At 37.1% G+C, this 16675-nt stretch overlaps 1 protein-coding gene across 3 annotated transcripts in view; it reads right to left on the bottom strand.

The window, feature by feature from the left end:
• Window positions 1–16675, bottom strand: part of HELZ (helicase with zinc finger) — a 176288-nt gene that overhangs the window by 11774 nt on the left and 147839 nt on the right. For all 3 annotated transcript variants that reach the window (XM_050762384.1, XM_050762386.1, XM_050762385.1), the window contains one exon: window positions 3657–3909. In XM_050762384.1, coding sequence (XP_050618341.1) covers window positions 3657–3909 — 253 coding nt within the window. The remainder of the gene's footprint in view (window positions 1–3656; window positions 3910–16675) is intronic.

Raw genomic sequence — 16675 nt, 5'->3', positions numbered from 1 at the left:
GTACCTCTATCCTTGAGTTCAAAATAAGTAAAAAACTGAAACCACAAGAAATCCCACTAATATTTCTTTTTAAAACTCAAACCACAATGGTTCATTTCCTCTAAAACACACTAGTGACACCTGATGGAAGCTACTTTACACTCAGTATGACAAAGTTTCAAAAGCATGTTAACATCAGCAATACAGCTGTGTCCAATATAACATAAAACTAGAATTCAGAGGTTAAGGTGAAAATATTTCACGTTTTAGCTTGAGTATTTTCTTTATTCAATATGTTAATTTTATAGTACTATTTTAAAATTTTAAAAATTCATAATATTGTTCAAAATGATTTTAAAGCATTTAACATCTTTCTAGTATATTTATCACTTTTCCCTCTAAATGTCACTGATTTTGTGAATTAAACAACTGCTTTCAAGAACAATTTAACAAATATTTCAATATAAAAATGTTCTTTGCTGTCTAAAATAATATATAAAATAAACATGGCTTTGGTTGTTCAAGAACTTACTATTTTTATTTACTTTATTAAGACTTATTTAACAATGTTCTCTGTTCCATAGCAATGTAATTAGTTTTAACTGGTTTTTTTTGTTTGTTTGTTTTGTCTTTTTTGAGACGGAGTCTTGCTCTGTTGCCCAGGCTGGAGGGCAGTGGTGTGATCTCGGCTCACTGCAACCACCGCCTCCCGGGTTCAAGTGATTCTCCTGCCTCAGCCCCCAAGTAGCTGGGATTACAGGCACGCATCACCACAACTGGCTAATTTTTGTATTTTTAGCAGAGATGGAGTTTCACCATGTTGGCCAAGCTGGTCTTGAACTCCTGACCTCAGGTGTTCTACTTGCCTTGGCCTCCCAAAGTGCTGGGATTACAACTGTGAGCCACCATGTCCAGCCTAGTTTTAAATTTTTTCAATTAAATAAATACTTAGAAAATAATATTTTAGAAGCAGTTTAACTTAATGCCTACATCCTTGTCTAACCATGAATACAAGATCGCTACTAATTAATCATGTATATATTCCCAATAAGAGAAAACATTCTCTGAGACTATGAATTTCACTAGTCTTACAACGAATATTTTTCAAAATACACATCTCAGCTGGGCGCGGTGGCTCACGCCTGTAATCCCAGCACTTTGGGAGGCTGAGGCGGATAGATCACGAAGTCAGCAGTTCTAGACCAGCCTGGCCAACATGGCGAAATCCAGTCTCTACTAAAAATATAAAAATTAGGCAGGCGCCTGTAATCCCAGCTACTCAGGAGGCTGAGGCAGGAGAATTGCTTGAACCCAGGAGGCAGAGGCTGCAGTCAGCCGAGATGGTGCCATTGCACTCCAGCCTGGGTGTCAAGAGCAAGACTCCATCTCAAAAACAAAACAAAACAAAACAAAACAAAAAACACATCTCTACTCTAAAATTTTCATCCCATGCATTAAAAGAAAATGTCTGCTAAAGTATGTCTTGTCACCAGGTAAGTGAACAGAAACCAAACATACCTGTGTTGGAGGAGCGACTCCCCACCCTCTGCAATGCAACTGGGTCACCCCCTTAATTGCACAGAATCTAGTTTCATTATCTCCTTTCTTCACAAGCATTTACTAAGAGCCTAAAGTGCATTCAGTGTTAAAATGGGAAATTCAAAGTTTAAAAAGGCCAAAGATGGAGTTTCTATTTTAGGCTTACAGCTTAATTGTAAACTGATATCCATATCAAATACAATGATCTTTTTAAAATTTCAAACCAATATAATATAAACGGTTTTCTTCAAGCTCAAGAAATAAATTTCTAACTTCAGTAAGAAGTCTCTCTCATGTAATTATTTTATGTCTGATACCACTACTACAATTCTCTAAAAATAAAAAATTGATAAACAAGAAGTTGTGCTTCAGGACACTCATGATTTGAATTAATTTTTTAATGCCTAAGTGATACTTTCAATTTAAAAATACCACAGTACGTCTCCAAGCAATGAAGAAAATAATGACTTCATATTTGCAGAAATGATACCATAAATGACATGAGCATTTGCTCAGGAACTTTCTACCTTATCAGCTTGGGTCAGCTTTTTATTAATTTTGGCCAAAAGCTATCCTAAAACTTAGGTTAAAAAAAAAACAGAAAGAAAAAGAAGAGAAATGATGTTATCTTTAAAAAAATTATAATAACCAAAAAAGTAACAAATTATCATCACTGATTTGTAATGTAGATGCTTGCCAGGAAATTCAAATATAACATGAGTGTATTTATACCAGTGTATTTATACTATTTATGCTTTGAAAGTGACAAAGCAGGCTCACACCTGTAATCCCAGATCTTCGGGAGGCCAAGACAGGTGGATCACTTGAGGTCAGCCTGGCCAACATGGTGAAGTCCCGCCTCTACTAAAAATACAAAAATTAGCTGGGCATGGCGGTGCGTGCCTACAATCTCAGCTACTTGGGAGGCTGAGCCAGGAGAATCACTTGAGCCCGGATGGCGGAGGTTGCAGTGAGCTGAGAATGCGCCACTGCACTCCAGCCAGGGTGACAGAGTGAGACTCTGTCTCACAAACAAACAAAAAAGTGACAAAACAACCAGGCACAGTGGCTCATGCCTGTAATCCCAGCACTTTGGGAGGCCGAGGTGGGCAGATCGCTTGAGTTCAGGAGTTTGAGACCAGCCTGGGAAACACAGCGAAACCCCATTTCTACAAAAATAAACACAAAAATTAGCCAGGCATAGTGGCACATGCCTATAGTCTCAGCTACTTGGGAGGCTGAGGCAGGAGGATCGTTTGAGCCTGGGGTGTGGAGGTTGCAGTGAGCCGAGATTGCACTACTGCAATCCACCCTGGGCGACAGAGTGAGACCCTATCTCAAAAACAACAACAACAAAAGACAAAGCAACCCGAGTCAAAATACAGCCGTTTACTCCTAACAGGTACTAACAAATGTCTAAAGATTAAAATGGCAATGTCTTTTGCCAGGAAATAAAAGCAAAAGCTTTAAAAAAATTTTTTTTCTCTACCACGTCTATTGTTCTAAAAATATGCTTGCATGGCACATACTCAAAAATGGGCCAGTTATGGAAACAATAGATTCACATTCTAAAGATGAACAAAATTTGTTTCAAATAAAAAATTGATGCTACTGGGCAAAAATTCACCACACAAAGATCTCACACTGTTCACAAAGATCAACGTCTACAGCATACAAAGAGAAGGAATTAGAGAATTCAAGCAATATAATTAGTTTCTTGATATTCAATATAAAAAAGAGAACAGAGGAAAGATCAAAGTGCATTCATCTTTAAGGCTAAAGAGGAAGACTCTAGATTTTCCATCAGACAGTACAAGTTTAGAGTGTCTTATCCATTCCAATCTCTTTCTATGCCTTTTTTGTTCTTTAGCCATGAAGTTCTACAGTTTATCAGAATAAAGGAATAAACACAGGATTCCTAAATCTCAAAATGTTAGACTTTACTGGTCTCTCTCGTGGCCACACTCTATTATATAGCAAATTGTCAACACTTTACTGACAACAAATCCTTGAAAACATATTAATCTAACCAACTCCCACTTGCCCCCCTCAGCCCTGAAGGAAAAAAAAACAAAAATTCCACAGATATCCGGGAGCTGAGAAGTAGAGATTAGTTTTAGCCACCAACTCTGTCTTACCTATCAACTCTCTGGGCTGAGCTGTCCTGCTGGATCCATTGCACGGAATGTTCTGATAAGGAGTAGATGAGGTGGTGTTTACCCAGGACTCCGGGGATGAAAAGTTGAAAGAAGATTGATTACTGTGGTCCTGAAGCTCTTTACACTGAGCCAGACTGTCTTGAGGAGTGCTTACTTCTTCAGAACAAGGTTGAACTGAGCTAGATGAGATTCTTCTTTGGTACAAGGGCCGACCAGGTCCTCTGGGCTCATACTACACAAAGAAAAATAACATTTCATAAATCAGTGCACCTTGTGCCATAGTCCTCTCTCTCTTCGCTCCATAGCAATCTCACTATATAAAGTAAAAATTCTCAAGAATACTCTGTGACTGTGAAACCCTCCCTCCACCCTACTTCCACCAAAAAGAAAAAGGGTCGGGGAGGGGGCAGGCTAGGCTCTGGACATGGTGTCAGAAGACCTGGGCTCAAAACTCAGTTCTGTTCCTCACTGCATAGTCCTGACAATACATGTCTGATTTCTGATTCTGTTTTCTTATCTGTAGAATATGGGAACTGAAGTAGTTATTTTCAGTTCTAAAATTCTATTGACATTTTAAATAGTAGATTAAGAAAAAGCATGAAGGCACAAATCCGATCAAAATTAAATGGGTAAAGTATAGTCGATTGAGTCATGGCCCTCTTGAGCAGAGTCATCTATTCTAGACTTATCTCTTGGGTCCTTCCTTTATAACATCACAATTTGTTTTTCTTTAGACCTGAGGGCAAGATGTGATTCCTCCTGTCCAACATAAGTACTCTTGACTAGACTCCACTGCATTTCTTTTAGTCAAACTTCAAAGGACACAGAATACTCATTCATTTATTCAAAAAAATATTTTATATGTTTGAAACCGAATTAACTTACTCAGTATATTTTCTCCTCCCTAAACGCCCTGTATTTGCACAAGCCAAATTCCTTTAACCCTTCCAACAAGATCTATGTGGCAGCCATGTCAAAATTTTTTTATAGTTACCCAAGTGCTGTTCAATTTGTTCTTGCCAGATTCTTGTGATCAATATTCAGAGTCAATTCTAACGGCAAGGCAGTGTACAGCAGTGGTTAGGTACCCGTCTCCATCTAAAGCCAGACTGTCTGTGTTAGACTTCAGACTCCGACTTTTATTGGCAGTGTCACCTTGGGCAATTGATTTAACTTCTTTGTAACATGAATTACCCACAGTCCCCACATCTTGGGATTGTTGGGAGAATTAAATAAGGATGCATAGCATTTACAACAGTTCTTGGCACACAGGAAGGGTTCATTGCTATATAATTATTTTAAATATATAAAGATAAAATTCCATGTTCAGTCTCAAATGACAGAATGGGATTGGTGTTTTATTGCCCCTTTCTTTTTCCTCTTTTCTTTTTTGGATAGCAAATAATAAATTTGCTGTTCAGTCTGCAGTCAATTATGACTCTCAGAAACTGTACTTTCACCACTGTTGTTAGCAATAATTGAAAATCAGGAACTGGAGGTTGGATTAAAAAGAAGGCAGAGAGATGAATTGGCACAGCAATAACAGGATGGCTTCTGGAAATATAAAATAGCACAAGCAGACACTATCAAGCCAATTAAATGTGAAAATTGTGGGGGTAAGCACTGAGAGTATTAAGTCAAAGTAGATGGAACCACTAGGATACAAACTAGGGAAGAAAATGGGTCTGGACTGGCTGCCCTTGTGCAGAGAGGCAGGAAAGTGGGGAGGAGAACACTTCTCTCACTATTAAGTTTTGAGGGCCTCCATTTCCAAAGTCTTAGCTATTGAATGGAGGAAGGCAAGAGGTAGTGCTGCCATCTAATTAATTTCTTTTTTCATGAAATTTTATAGATCTGTTTCTAAGCATAGTATCTCAATTCATGTTTAATTTTACTCTGCTTTAAAGGCAATTGTTTTCAATGGTCAAATCATTATGAATTTGATTTTGTTTTCTAGAATATTAACCATCCAAATTAATTTAGTGTCGACTAGGAATGTAATCAGCACATTTGAAATTTCTTTGTCTAAGGCATTAAATTACGGTAGTGAGTGGAATAAGTAACCTTTCTAAACTGCACGGTGTGCTCTATGCCTGACAACCCTGGATCACAATGGCTGTGCAGTGAGTCTTTTTTTTTTTTTTTTTTTAATTGAGGTTTGTAATGAAGACAATTAGCTCTTAAAGTTGAAATGTAGTATTTCTTTTTATGACTATCCTCTGAGTGTTTAGTCACAATCTTCAGGGGATTACCTTCTAAAGTTTTCATATGTGAATACCAAAGTACAAAACTAACGTTGGGTATGGGCTCAGAAAGAGCAGGTTATGATAACCAAGTCTCCTGGTGACATAGAACACTCAATATACTCTCGTGAATTTCACGCGTTAACTTTATAAGCCCCTTTTCATTAAATAATGGACATACACAAACCAGTAGTATAAACAAAAACCTTTTTACAATGAATAGACATATGAACCAGAAAGCTTAAAGGAAGAAAACTAAAACTCAGAAAGAAATGGAAGGCTGATATAAGAGACAATATGCAATTAAACTTTATAGAAAATGTGTATCATTTGTATCTTCCAAACTGAAATCCAAAGTAATCACTCAGTTGACATGCACAGCAGGCTCCAGTGAAGTATTGTATAACTTATCTATAGCTATTGACAGAGATAAATGTGTAGATAAAATATGAAATTCAATTTCAAATTATGTTATGAATATGATCAATTTTTAATGTCAGAAAAGCAAAGCCGAAACTGGAAAATTTTTTAATGCTTTTCAAATTAGATATATTGGAGATTATATATATATGAGAGAGAGAGAGACAGATTGATTGATTTTTGTGTGTTGACCTTGTATCTTGTGACCTTGCTAAATTCACATTAGTTACAGGAATCTCCCAAGGAATTGGGAGATTCTTCGGGCTTTTTCTATACTGACAACCATGTCATCTGTGAATGGAGACAGCTTCATTTCTTCCTTCCCAATCCCTAATGCCATTTATTTTCTTGCCTTATTGCGGGGGCTAAGACTTTCAGCACAGTGTTGAAGAGGAATGTTGAGAGCAAATGTCTTGCTTTATTCCTAATCTTAGAAGCATTAAATCTCTCACTATTAAGTATGATGGTAGCTGCAGGATTGTTATAGATGCCCTTTAACAGGGTGAAGAAGTTCCTTTCCATTTCTAGTTCACCAAGAGTTTCATCATCAGTGGACAGTGCATTCTGTCAAATGCATGTGGTTTCTCTCCTATGTCTACTGATATGATTGTGTGATTTTTCTCTTTAGATTGTTAGTATGGTGTATTACATTAATTTATTTTCAAATACCACGCCAGACTTGCATTCTAGAGATAAGCCCCCCATGGTCATAGTACATTATTCTTTTCATATATTGCTAAATTCAAATGGCTAATGTCTTGCTGAGGATGCTTACATTGATATTCATGGAAGTGGATCTGTGGTTTTCTCTTTTTGTACTGCCTTTATCTAGTTTTGGTATCAGAGTAATGCTGGCCATACACAATAAATCGAGAAGTGTTCTATTCTCTGGAAAAGATTGTGTAAGTTGGTGGTTTTCTTCTTCATATTTTTGGAGGAATTCCATGCTAAAACCATTTGGGCCTAGAGATGTCTTTTTTGGAAGGTTTTAATTACAAATTCAATTTCTTTAACAGTTACAAGACTATCCATATGCCATCCATTTCATCTTCGGGGAGGTTTTAAGGAAGTGGTTCATTTTATATACGTTGCTGAATGTATGTGCACAGAGTTGTTTGTAGTGCTCCCTTATTACCATCCTTTCAATGTCTACTGGGTCTGTAGTAACCCAGTCTCCTTCCTAATATAGGTAGTTTGCATCCTCTTTTTGTCTTCGTCAATCTTGCTAAAGGTTTATCAATTTTACTAATCTTTCTGAAAAACTAACTAGGTTTTACCGATTTTCCTTTATTGCTTTTCTGTTTTGAATTGTATTAAATTCTGTTCTCATCTTTGAAATTCCCTTCCCTCTTCTTGATTTGAATGTATTTTGCTCTTCTTTTTCTAATTTCTTAGGGTAAAAGTTTTGATTACTGATCTGAGATCTTACTTCTTTTCTAATATAAGCTTTTATTAAATTCTAATATAAGCTACAAATTTAAATTCTAATATAAGCTATAAATTTCCCTCTGACACAGCTTGAGCTGCATCACACAAATTAGGACAGGCCGTATTTCCATTTTCACTCAATGTAAAACATTTCTAATATTTCTAATAAAGAAGCTTCCTTTGGTCAAAGATAGGGGACAAGGTATCAAAATGTATAATGACTACAATAAAGTAAAAACTCAAATATATAATGATATCAAATAATAATATTCAAAGTGCAAAAAGAAGGGGAAAAAAAAGCCTCAATGATCATCCTGAGGCCTAAGGCCTCAATTCATTACTCTGAAAATTGACTAATAAAGGGCAAGGATTAAACATTTATCCTGCCCTTTCTATATAGACTATATTTTAGGTAGTAATTAAATATTCAATGAGGAAAAGTTCTCCTTTATAAAAGAAAAATAAATAAAAAAGAAATTCAAGGAAGTTTTAAATAATCATTTTGCCGTATCTAATGAAGCAACAGATCTAAGCAACTACCATCAACAGCTGCTAAAATCTGAAAGGTTGCTGGGAAATTTAAAAATCAATAGATCAGAATGACATCATCTGATCACTGAAACACAGTGATCAACTTAACATAGCTAAAGTGGGAAAACTGGATATTAGCTACATCTTTAAACATATAATTTAAAATGAGACATTACATAATGCCTGGTAATTTTTCATTGAAATATCATCGATATCTTTCCATGTCATTAACACTCTTATAAGATTTAATAAGCTGCATTTTTTTCTTCATTTACTTAAAACTAATCTATTTAATTTCCCCAAGATTTGAGGAAGAAATCCTTGATTATAGAACACTTAGGGTCTACTAACTTATTTCAATTTAGCTCCCCCTCAAATTATCTTCTGCTTAAAGCAATATGCTACAGTTTGCTAGATACGTACAGTTCCCTAGAGAGAAAAAACTAGGATGGTGCAAGGAGAGGACTATCACTATAAGATTAAAAATAATCCATTTATTAACAAGCCAGATAACGTGTGATGAATAAACTGTAGTTTACAACAGTAATATCTGTGGGTTCATATCTATGGGTTCATGTGATGTAATCTATTGAAAAGCACTTGATAAACTATAAAATCATTTTTTAAAAGCATGATTCTCAGTTAATGGTGGCTATTGGCCCAAGACTCCACTAAAATAATAATAAATGAATATAAAAGATATACAGCAATCAAGACCATGAGACTGGTCATCAATAGAGGACACATTTCCAGAATACATGGAGACTGGATGGAGGAATGGTGTCTGTGGAAGAAGAATGAAATTACAGCTACCACCCAAGAAGGGAAACAATTCACCTAGCAGAATTCCACGGAGGCTTGCGCCTAAGAAATGCCAACTAATACAAAATGAAAGGAAGATGAAGGGATAAAATTGGGGGGTAAGTGAAAGACTATACAGGAAACAGCCGGACTCATATTATACTCCTCCCTACAACTAGTCGGACACAGCCAGCCAGGTACCTACAATACAGACAAAAAGATAAGGAGACAGACAAGCAAAAATCCAGGAAAAACGAAGTCCTCCACATGGATTCAAGCACTAAAACGTCCCCAGCGAAAGGCCTGCCAGGCAATACATCCTGTGATATACACAAAACTCCCAAGTTGCTTTTTAGTGAAAGATAATCAAGCGGCCCGGCGCGGTGGCTCACACCTGTAATCCCAGCACTTTAGGAGGCCGAGGTGGGCGGATCAACTGAGGTCAGGAGTTTGAGACCAGCCTGGTCAACATGGTGAAACCCGATCTCTACTAAAAATACAAGAATTAGCCGGGAGTGGTGGCAGGTGACTGTAATCCCAGCTACTTGGGAGGTTGAGGCAAGAGAATTGCTTGAACCCAGGGAGCAGAGGTTGCAGTGAGCCAAGATTGTGCCACTGTACTCTCGCCTGGGCGACAGAGCAAAACTCTGTCTCATAAAAAAAAAGATAATCAAGGATTACCAGACTTTTAGGGAAGCTCTCCAGCATAAAAGATGGTCCCAGATAAATAAGTTGAAAAAAGGGAGGCCCAGAAAGAAACAATAGTGATATTTTAAAAATATTTTAGAACATTGTTTTAGTTCTTATTAAAAATTGAAAACAAAACAACAAACCCTCTAATTGGTGTTCTCAGAAAAGGCACAGCACTTGGAAAACAAGATGTCACGAAAAAGGAAAAAGCTCAGAATAAAGAACTCTTGTGAGTTTAAAACCTGAGGGCTCAAATATTAAATGCAACAGAAGTGCTTGTAGATAAAATCAAGGAAATCTTCCTGAAAGTAAGAAAAAGTACAAAGGTAACAAAGTATGACAGGAAATAAAGATTTGGAGAATACAGGAGGCCCAACATCTTATCAAAAGAAGTTTCAGAAAGTGAGACATGGAGAAAAATAATGCTAGACAATTATCCAAAAAAGATGAATAATAATAGACAATTTCACAGTTGAAGGATATGAGTCCTTCTCTAAAGCAATGCTGTCCAAAAACAATTTCCTGTGGCGATGGGAATGTTCTGTGTCTGTACTGTTCAGTAAGGCAGCGCCTTGCCACAGGAGCTCCTGGTCAGTCAAAATGAGCCTACCAGGGCTGAAGAATTCAATTTTAAATCTTATTTCATTTCTAATCATAACCTCTCCATCAAGAATTCCTCTAGGTTCTACCTGCAAAGTAGATTCTGAATTTATTTCTTACCATTTCCACTGACACCACAAGCCACAACCACCTCTTGCCTAGGTAACTATGACGTCCTTCACTATTTATTTTATATTATTTTTAAAACTTTAAAAAAATAAATTGCATTATTTTCATATAATTTTTAAAGTAATTTTAACGTCACTTTAGCCTTATAAAATTCAATCATAATGACAGAAGCAAAAACGTATCTTAGTTTCCAAAACTCTAGTAGATTTCTAGGTTTTATTGTTTTCCTTAAAAGAAAGATACAGACCAAACTCCCGCAACATGCAATTTATCCATATAACAAACCTGTGTGCGTACTCCACTGAACCTAAGATAAAAGCTGGAAACAGCCTGCAGTTCCAGCACTTTTGGAGGCCAAGGTGGGCAGACTGCTTAAGTTCAAGAGCTCGAGACCAGCTGGGTGACATAGGGAAACCCTGTCTCCACCAAAAAATACAAAAATTAGCTGGGTGTGGTGGCATGCACCTGTAGTCCCAGCTACTTGGCAGGCTGAGGTGGGAGGATCACTTGAGCCTGGAAGGCGGAGGTTGCAGTGAGCTGAGATCATACACTGCAATGCCAGCCTGGGTGACAGAGGGAGACCCTGTCTTTAAAAAAAAAAAAGAGAGAGAGAGAGAGAGAGATACAGGCATACCTTAGAAATAATGAAGGTCTGGTTCCAAACTACTGCAATAAAGCTAATACTGCAATAATGTGAGTCACGTGAATTTTCCGGTTTTCCAGTGCATGTAAAAATTATATTTATACTATACCATAATCTATTAAGTGTGCAATAGCATTGTATGTTTTAAAAAACACAACATATAAAGGCGGGCATGGTGGCACATGCCTGTAGGCCCAGTTACTTGGGAGGCTGAAGAGGGAGGATCACTTGAGGCTTAAATGAGCTATGATCGCACCCATGAATAGCCACTGCACTCCAGCCTGTGCAACATAGTGAGACACTGTTTCTTTAGACTTTTTTTTTTAATGTATATGCCTGAATCTTAAAATAATGTATTGCTTGTGATTCTCTGGCTAAAACATTTAAGAACAAAAAATATATACTGTATTGCTAAAAAATGCTAACACTTATATGAACCTTCAGCAAGTTGTAATCTTTTTGCTGGTAGAAGGTCTTGCCTTGATGTTGACGCTGCTGACTGACCAGGGTGGTGGTTGCTGAAGGCTGGGGTGGCTGTGGCAATTTCTTAAAATAAGACAATAATAAAGTTTGCTGCATAAGTTGACTTTTCTTTTCACAAAAGATTTCCTTATAGCACACAAAGTTGTTTGATGGTATTTTACTCACAGAACTTCTTTCAAAATGGGAGTCAATCCTCTTAAATCCTGCCAGTATTTTATCAACTAAGCTTATGGAATATTCTAAATCCTTTGAAATCCTTTGTTGTCATTTCAGCAATGTTCACAGCATCTTCCCAGGAGTGGATTCCATCTCAAAAAACCATTCTTTGCTTATCCATAAAAAGAAAGTCCTCACTGGGCTCAGTGGTTCACGCCTGTAATCCCAAAACTTTGGGAGGCCAAGGCGGGAGGATCACTTGAGGCCAGGAGTTCAAGTCCAGCCTGGGTAACATAGTGAGACACAAACAAACACACACCAAAAACAAAACAAAACAAACAAACAAAAAAACAAAAACAGAAAAACAAAAAAATTAGCCAGGCATGGTGGTATGTGCCTGTAGCCCCAGATACTCAGGAGGTTGAGGTAGGAGGACTACCGGGGTCCAGGAGGTCAAGGCTGCAGTGAGTCATGATTACACCACTGCACTCCAGTCTGGGTGATAAAGCAAGACCCTTCTCTTCAAAAAGAAGGGAAGAAATTCCTCATCTATCCAAGCTCGATCATAAGATTACAGCAAGTTAGTCATATCTTCAGGCTCCACTTCTAATTCTAGTTCTCATGCTATTTCCACCACATCTACAAGTTACTTCCTCCACTGACGTCTTGAACCCCTCAAAGTCATTCATGGTGATGGAATCAACTTCTTCCAAACTCCCATACATATTGATATTTTGATCTCTTCCCAAGAATCGCAACAAGAAAGCATTTTTTAGCAATACAGTATATATTTTTTGTTCTTAAATTTTTTAGCCAGAGAATCATTAATGGCATCTAGAATGGTGAATCCTTTCCAGAAGGTTTTTAATTGACTTTGCCCAGATCCATCAGAGGAATCACTATCTGTAGCAGCTATAGCCTTACAAAATGCATTTCTTAAAATAATAAGACATGAAAGTCAAAATTACTAATTGATCCATGGGCTGCAGAATAGATGTGTTAGCAGGCATGAAAAGAACATTCATGTCCTTGTACAGCTCCATCAGAGTTCTTGGGTGGTCAAATGCATTGTCAATGAGCAGTAACATTTTGAAAGGAATCTTTAAAAAAAAAAAAAAAAAATCCCCCCCCCCCCCCCCCACGAGCAAAGCAGTAGGTCTCAACAGTGGGTTTAAAACATTGGTAAGCCACGCTGTAAAATGGATATGCTGTCATCCAGGCTTTATTGTTCCATTTATAGAGCACAGGCAGCGTAGATTCAGCATCATTCTTCAAAGCCTTAGGATTTTTGGAATGGTAAACTGGTACTGGTTTCAACTTAAAGTCACCAGCTGCATTAGTTCCTAACAAGAGAGTCAGCCTGTTCCTTGAAGCTTTGAAGCCAGGTATTGACTTCTTCCTCTCTCCCTAAGAAAGTCCTAGATGGCATCTTCTTCCAATAAAAGGCTGTTTTGTCTACACAGAAAATCTGTTGTTTGGTATAGCCATCTTCATCAATGATCTTAGCTAGATCTTCTGGGTAACTTGCTGCAACTTCTATATTAGCACTTGCTGTTTCATCTTGCACTTTTATGTTATGGGGATGGCTTCTTTCCTTAAACTTCATGAACCAACCTCTGCTAGCTTCCAACTTGTCTTCTCCAGCTTCTTCATTTATCTCGGCCTTCACAGAATTGAAGAGTGAGGAGGGCCTTGCTCTGGATTAGGCTTTGCTTAAGGGAATGTTCTGGCTGGTTTGATCTTCTAACCAGACCACTAAAACTTTCTCCACATCAGCCATAAGGCTATTTCATTACATTCTTATCATCCATATATTCACTAAAGTAGCACTTTTAATTTCCTTCAAGAACTTTTCCTTTGCATTCCCACCTTGGCTAACTGTGATAAGAGGCCTAGCTTTTGGTCAATCTTAGATTTTGACATCCATTCTCACTAAGCTTAACGATTTCTAGTTTTTGATTTCAAGTGAGACACACGCAACTTGTCCTTTTACTTAAATAGAGGTCGTGGTAGGGTTGTTAACTGGCCTGATTTCTATACTGTTGTGTCTCAGGGAATAGGGAGGCCCAAGAAGACTGAGTGATGGGGAACAGCAAGTCGATGGAGCAGTCAGAATACACATAACACTGATTGCCCAAAAACAATTACAATAGTAACATCAAAGATCACTGATCACAACAGAAAAAGAAATAATGAAAAAGTTTAAAATACTGTGAGAATTGTCAAAATGTGATACAGAGGCACAAAGTGAGCACATGCTGTCGGGAAAATGGCGCTTCTAGACTCGCTCAACATGGGGTTACCATCAACCTTCAGTTTATAAAAAATATAGTACCTGTGAAATGCAATAAAGCAAAGTACAATAAAACAAGGTATGCCCATATACTGAAATAAATGTGACTTTGCAACACAGTGCACCAAAATCAATTTGGGTCTAAAAGAAAAAAAAAAAGCCATTTGAAGCATCTCAGAGGCAAGGGCACTTAGAATTTACAAATAGTATTTTCCTACTAAGCAATACTATTTTCCTATACATCCATACACAAGGTCATAGAAGGGATACTAGAATGAATACAATATTACATCTCAGAGAAAAATGTCAGATTCACTGCTGTGACATTTGGAGCTACCTTGAATCTATCTGACTCTTGTTTACTCTTCTTGAATATGAAACAGTGAAGTTAACAATTAGAGAGCACAACAGCTCTTACAATGAGCAAATGTCGGGGTGGATAGGAAATAAAATAGTTTGCAGTAAAAGTTTACTCTTTGACCCATAACTATTTGCATTTTCTCTGAAGATTCGTAATTACTACAACTAAATAAATTTTACACCTTTTGGAAAAAATGTAATGCTGGAAAGTGTGTTTATTCTTACAGAATGTGGAGAAATTAAGTACATTTCTGATATTTGAAATCTCTAAATTAATCATTTGAGCAGTCAAACATTTAGCAGCTACAACTGGATAGATTTCAAGAAATCAAGAATTCTAAAATGAACTAGCTCCCTTTCTCCCCACCACCCAGAAAAAAGAAAAGGCAAATTTTACACAACTGAAGATTGAATTCTTCACAAGAACATAATCTTGCTTTTCCCCACATCTAGTTCTGTGTGATTGCAATCATTTCTCATTTTCTAAGAATAAACCTTACTCATGGAACAGAGCTCTGAAGAGCAGTGTGATGCTTCAGAAACTGCATGGGACTGTCAGGAGTCTCCACTCCCTTGGGTTAATAACTGCTTAAGTTACAAGTCCTATAATATCTTTGTGCCTCAGTTTCCTTTTAAAAGGGGGGAGTTAAATGATCTTTAAGGCCTGACTAGTTCCAAAGTTACAAGATTTGAAGTCTTTGATAAATCAAAGTCTTTTTCAATGAGAATATATTTTAACTTTTAATTTAAAATGTCCAAACAAAGCCAGGTGTGGTGGCTCATACCTGTAATCCCAGTCCTTTGGGAGGCCAAGGTGGGCAGATCACCTCAGGTCAGGAGTTCGAGACCAGCCTGGCCAACGTGGTGAAATCCCATCTCTACTAAAAAAAAATAGAAAAATTACCTGGGCGTGGTGGTGGGCGCCTGTAATCCCAGCTACTTGGGAGGCTGACACAGGAGAATTGCTTGAACCTGGGAGACAGAGGTTGCAGTGAGCTGAGACTACACCACTGCACTCCAGCCTGGGTGACAGAGTGAGACTCCATCTCAAAAAATAAAAATAAAAATGTACAAATATCTATCATCTTTAACAACCATCAACAATTTGATAGACTCACTAAACTATTCCAAGTGTGATGACAAATCCAAGCCTATTTATGTGATTTAAATTCAGAAAACTACAGGACATGCTAACTGACTGCAATGAAACGCATTCTGGGCAACAAGTTAAAAATGTCCTCTTTTTTCCTCTGCCAGAGGGTACTTCCTATACAGTAAGTTGAAAGACAAAGGTCCCCACACCAAAATTTTAGAAAAACATCTGTAGCCTGCAAAAGAAAAATATTTCTGACAGAGAAATCCCTTTACATCTCCATCAACACTGTAGTTTTGTGGGCCCCTAGGCTGTTTAAACATACTTTCCTTCCTTTCTTTTCTCATTTCTTATTCATTCTTATTTCTATTCTTATCTCCTATTTTCTTTCCTTTTTTCTTGACTTTGTTTCCTATTGCTTTCACCCAGTTCTGTTTCAGGAGGTGAGTATTCCTTCTACGTACATCTCCAGCCAATCAGATTGTTCCTTTATTTTCAGACGGCAACCCTTCCAATGACTGATGCTCAGGTTTAATTTTAGAGTCCTCAGGTCTTAAATAATTTCATTAATATTGTTTAAAGGCCCATTTACCCTGCCAGAGAGATTCTTAAAGAGATTCTGGGTTCAGTATCAACTCCATATATGATTGTGTGTTTATAAATATGCTTCATGTTTTACTGTGAAATCGTTATGGTACTACACATATAATAACAATTTTCAAATTCTGCTAATATTTCTTTCCAAATATTAAAATGTAATGCTAACATTTCAAAAGCCATTTAATACATGAAATCTAAGAAAGAAGGAAAAAACTAAACTACAAAACTCATGTATAAATTTTTACTGTTAAAGATAGTTTTAGTTTAAGTAAAAACTCCTAATTTGCTTACCATTGTCTTATAAGACACACCTCTAATATATGACGTTACCAAGCCATTTCACCTGTGTGTATATAAATAGATAACTGGGGAAAGGTCAGCAACTTAATTAATAAGGGCTCTATTTATAATTATGCTATCAAAGCTAATCACCAAGTAAGAGCTAAATACACTAGTGGAAATTCTAAGTCTCATTAACGACGGTGCCAGAAATTTTAATTAAAATAGAACATCTCATTTAAATGATTA

The sequence above is a fragment of the Macaca thibetana genome, chromosome 16, assembly GCF_024542745.1.
Source record: "Macaca thibetana thibetana isolate TM-01 chromosome 16, ASM2454274v1, whole genome shotgun sequence".
Lineage (NCBI taxonomy): Eukaryota > Metazoa > Chordata > Mammalia > Primates > Cercopithecidae > Macaca > Macaca thibetana.
This window is presented reverse-complemented; position numbering and strand designations above follow the sequence as displayed.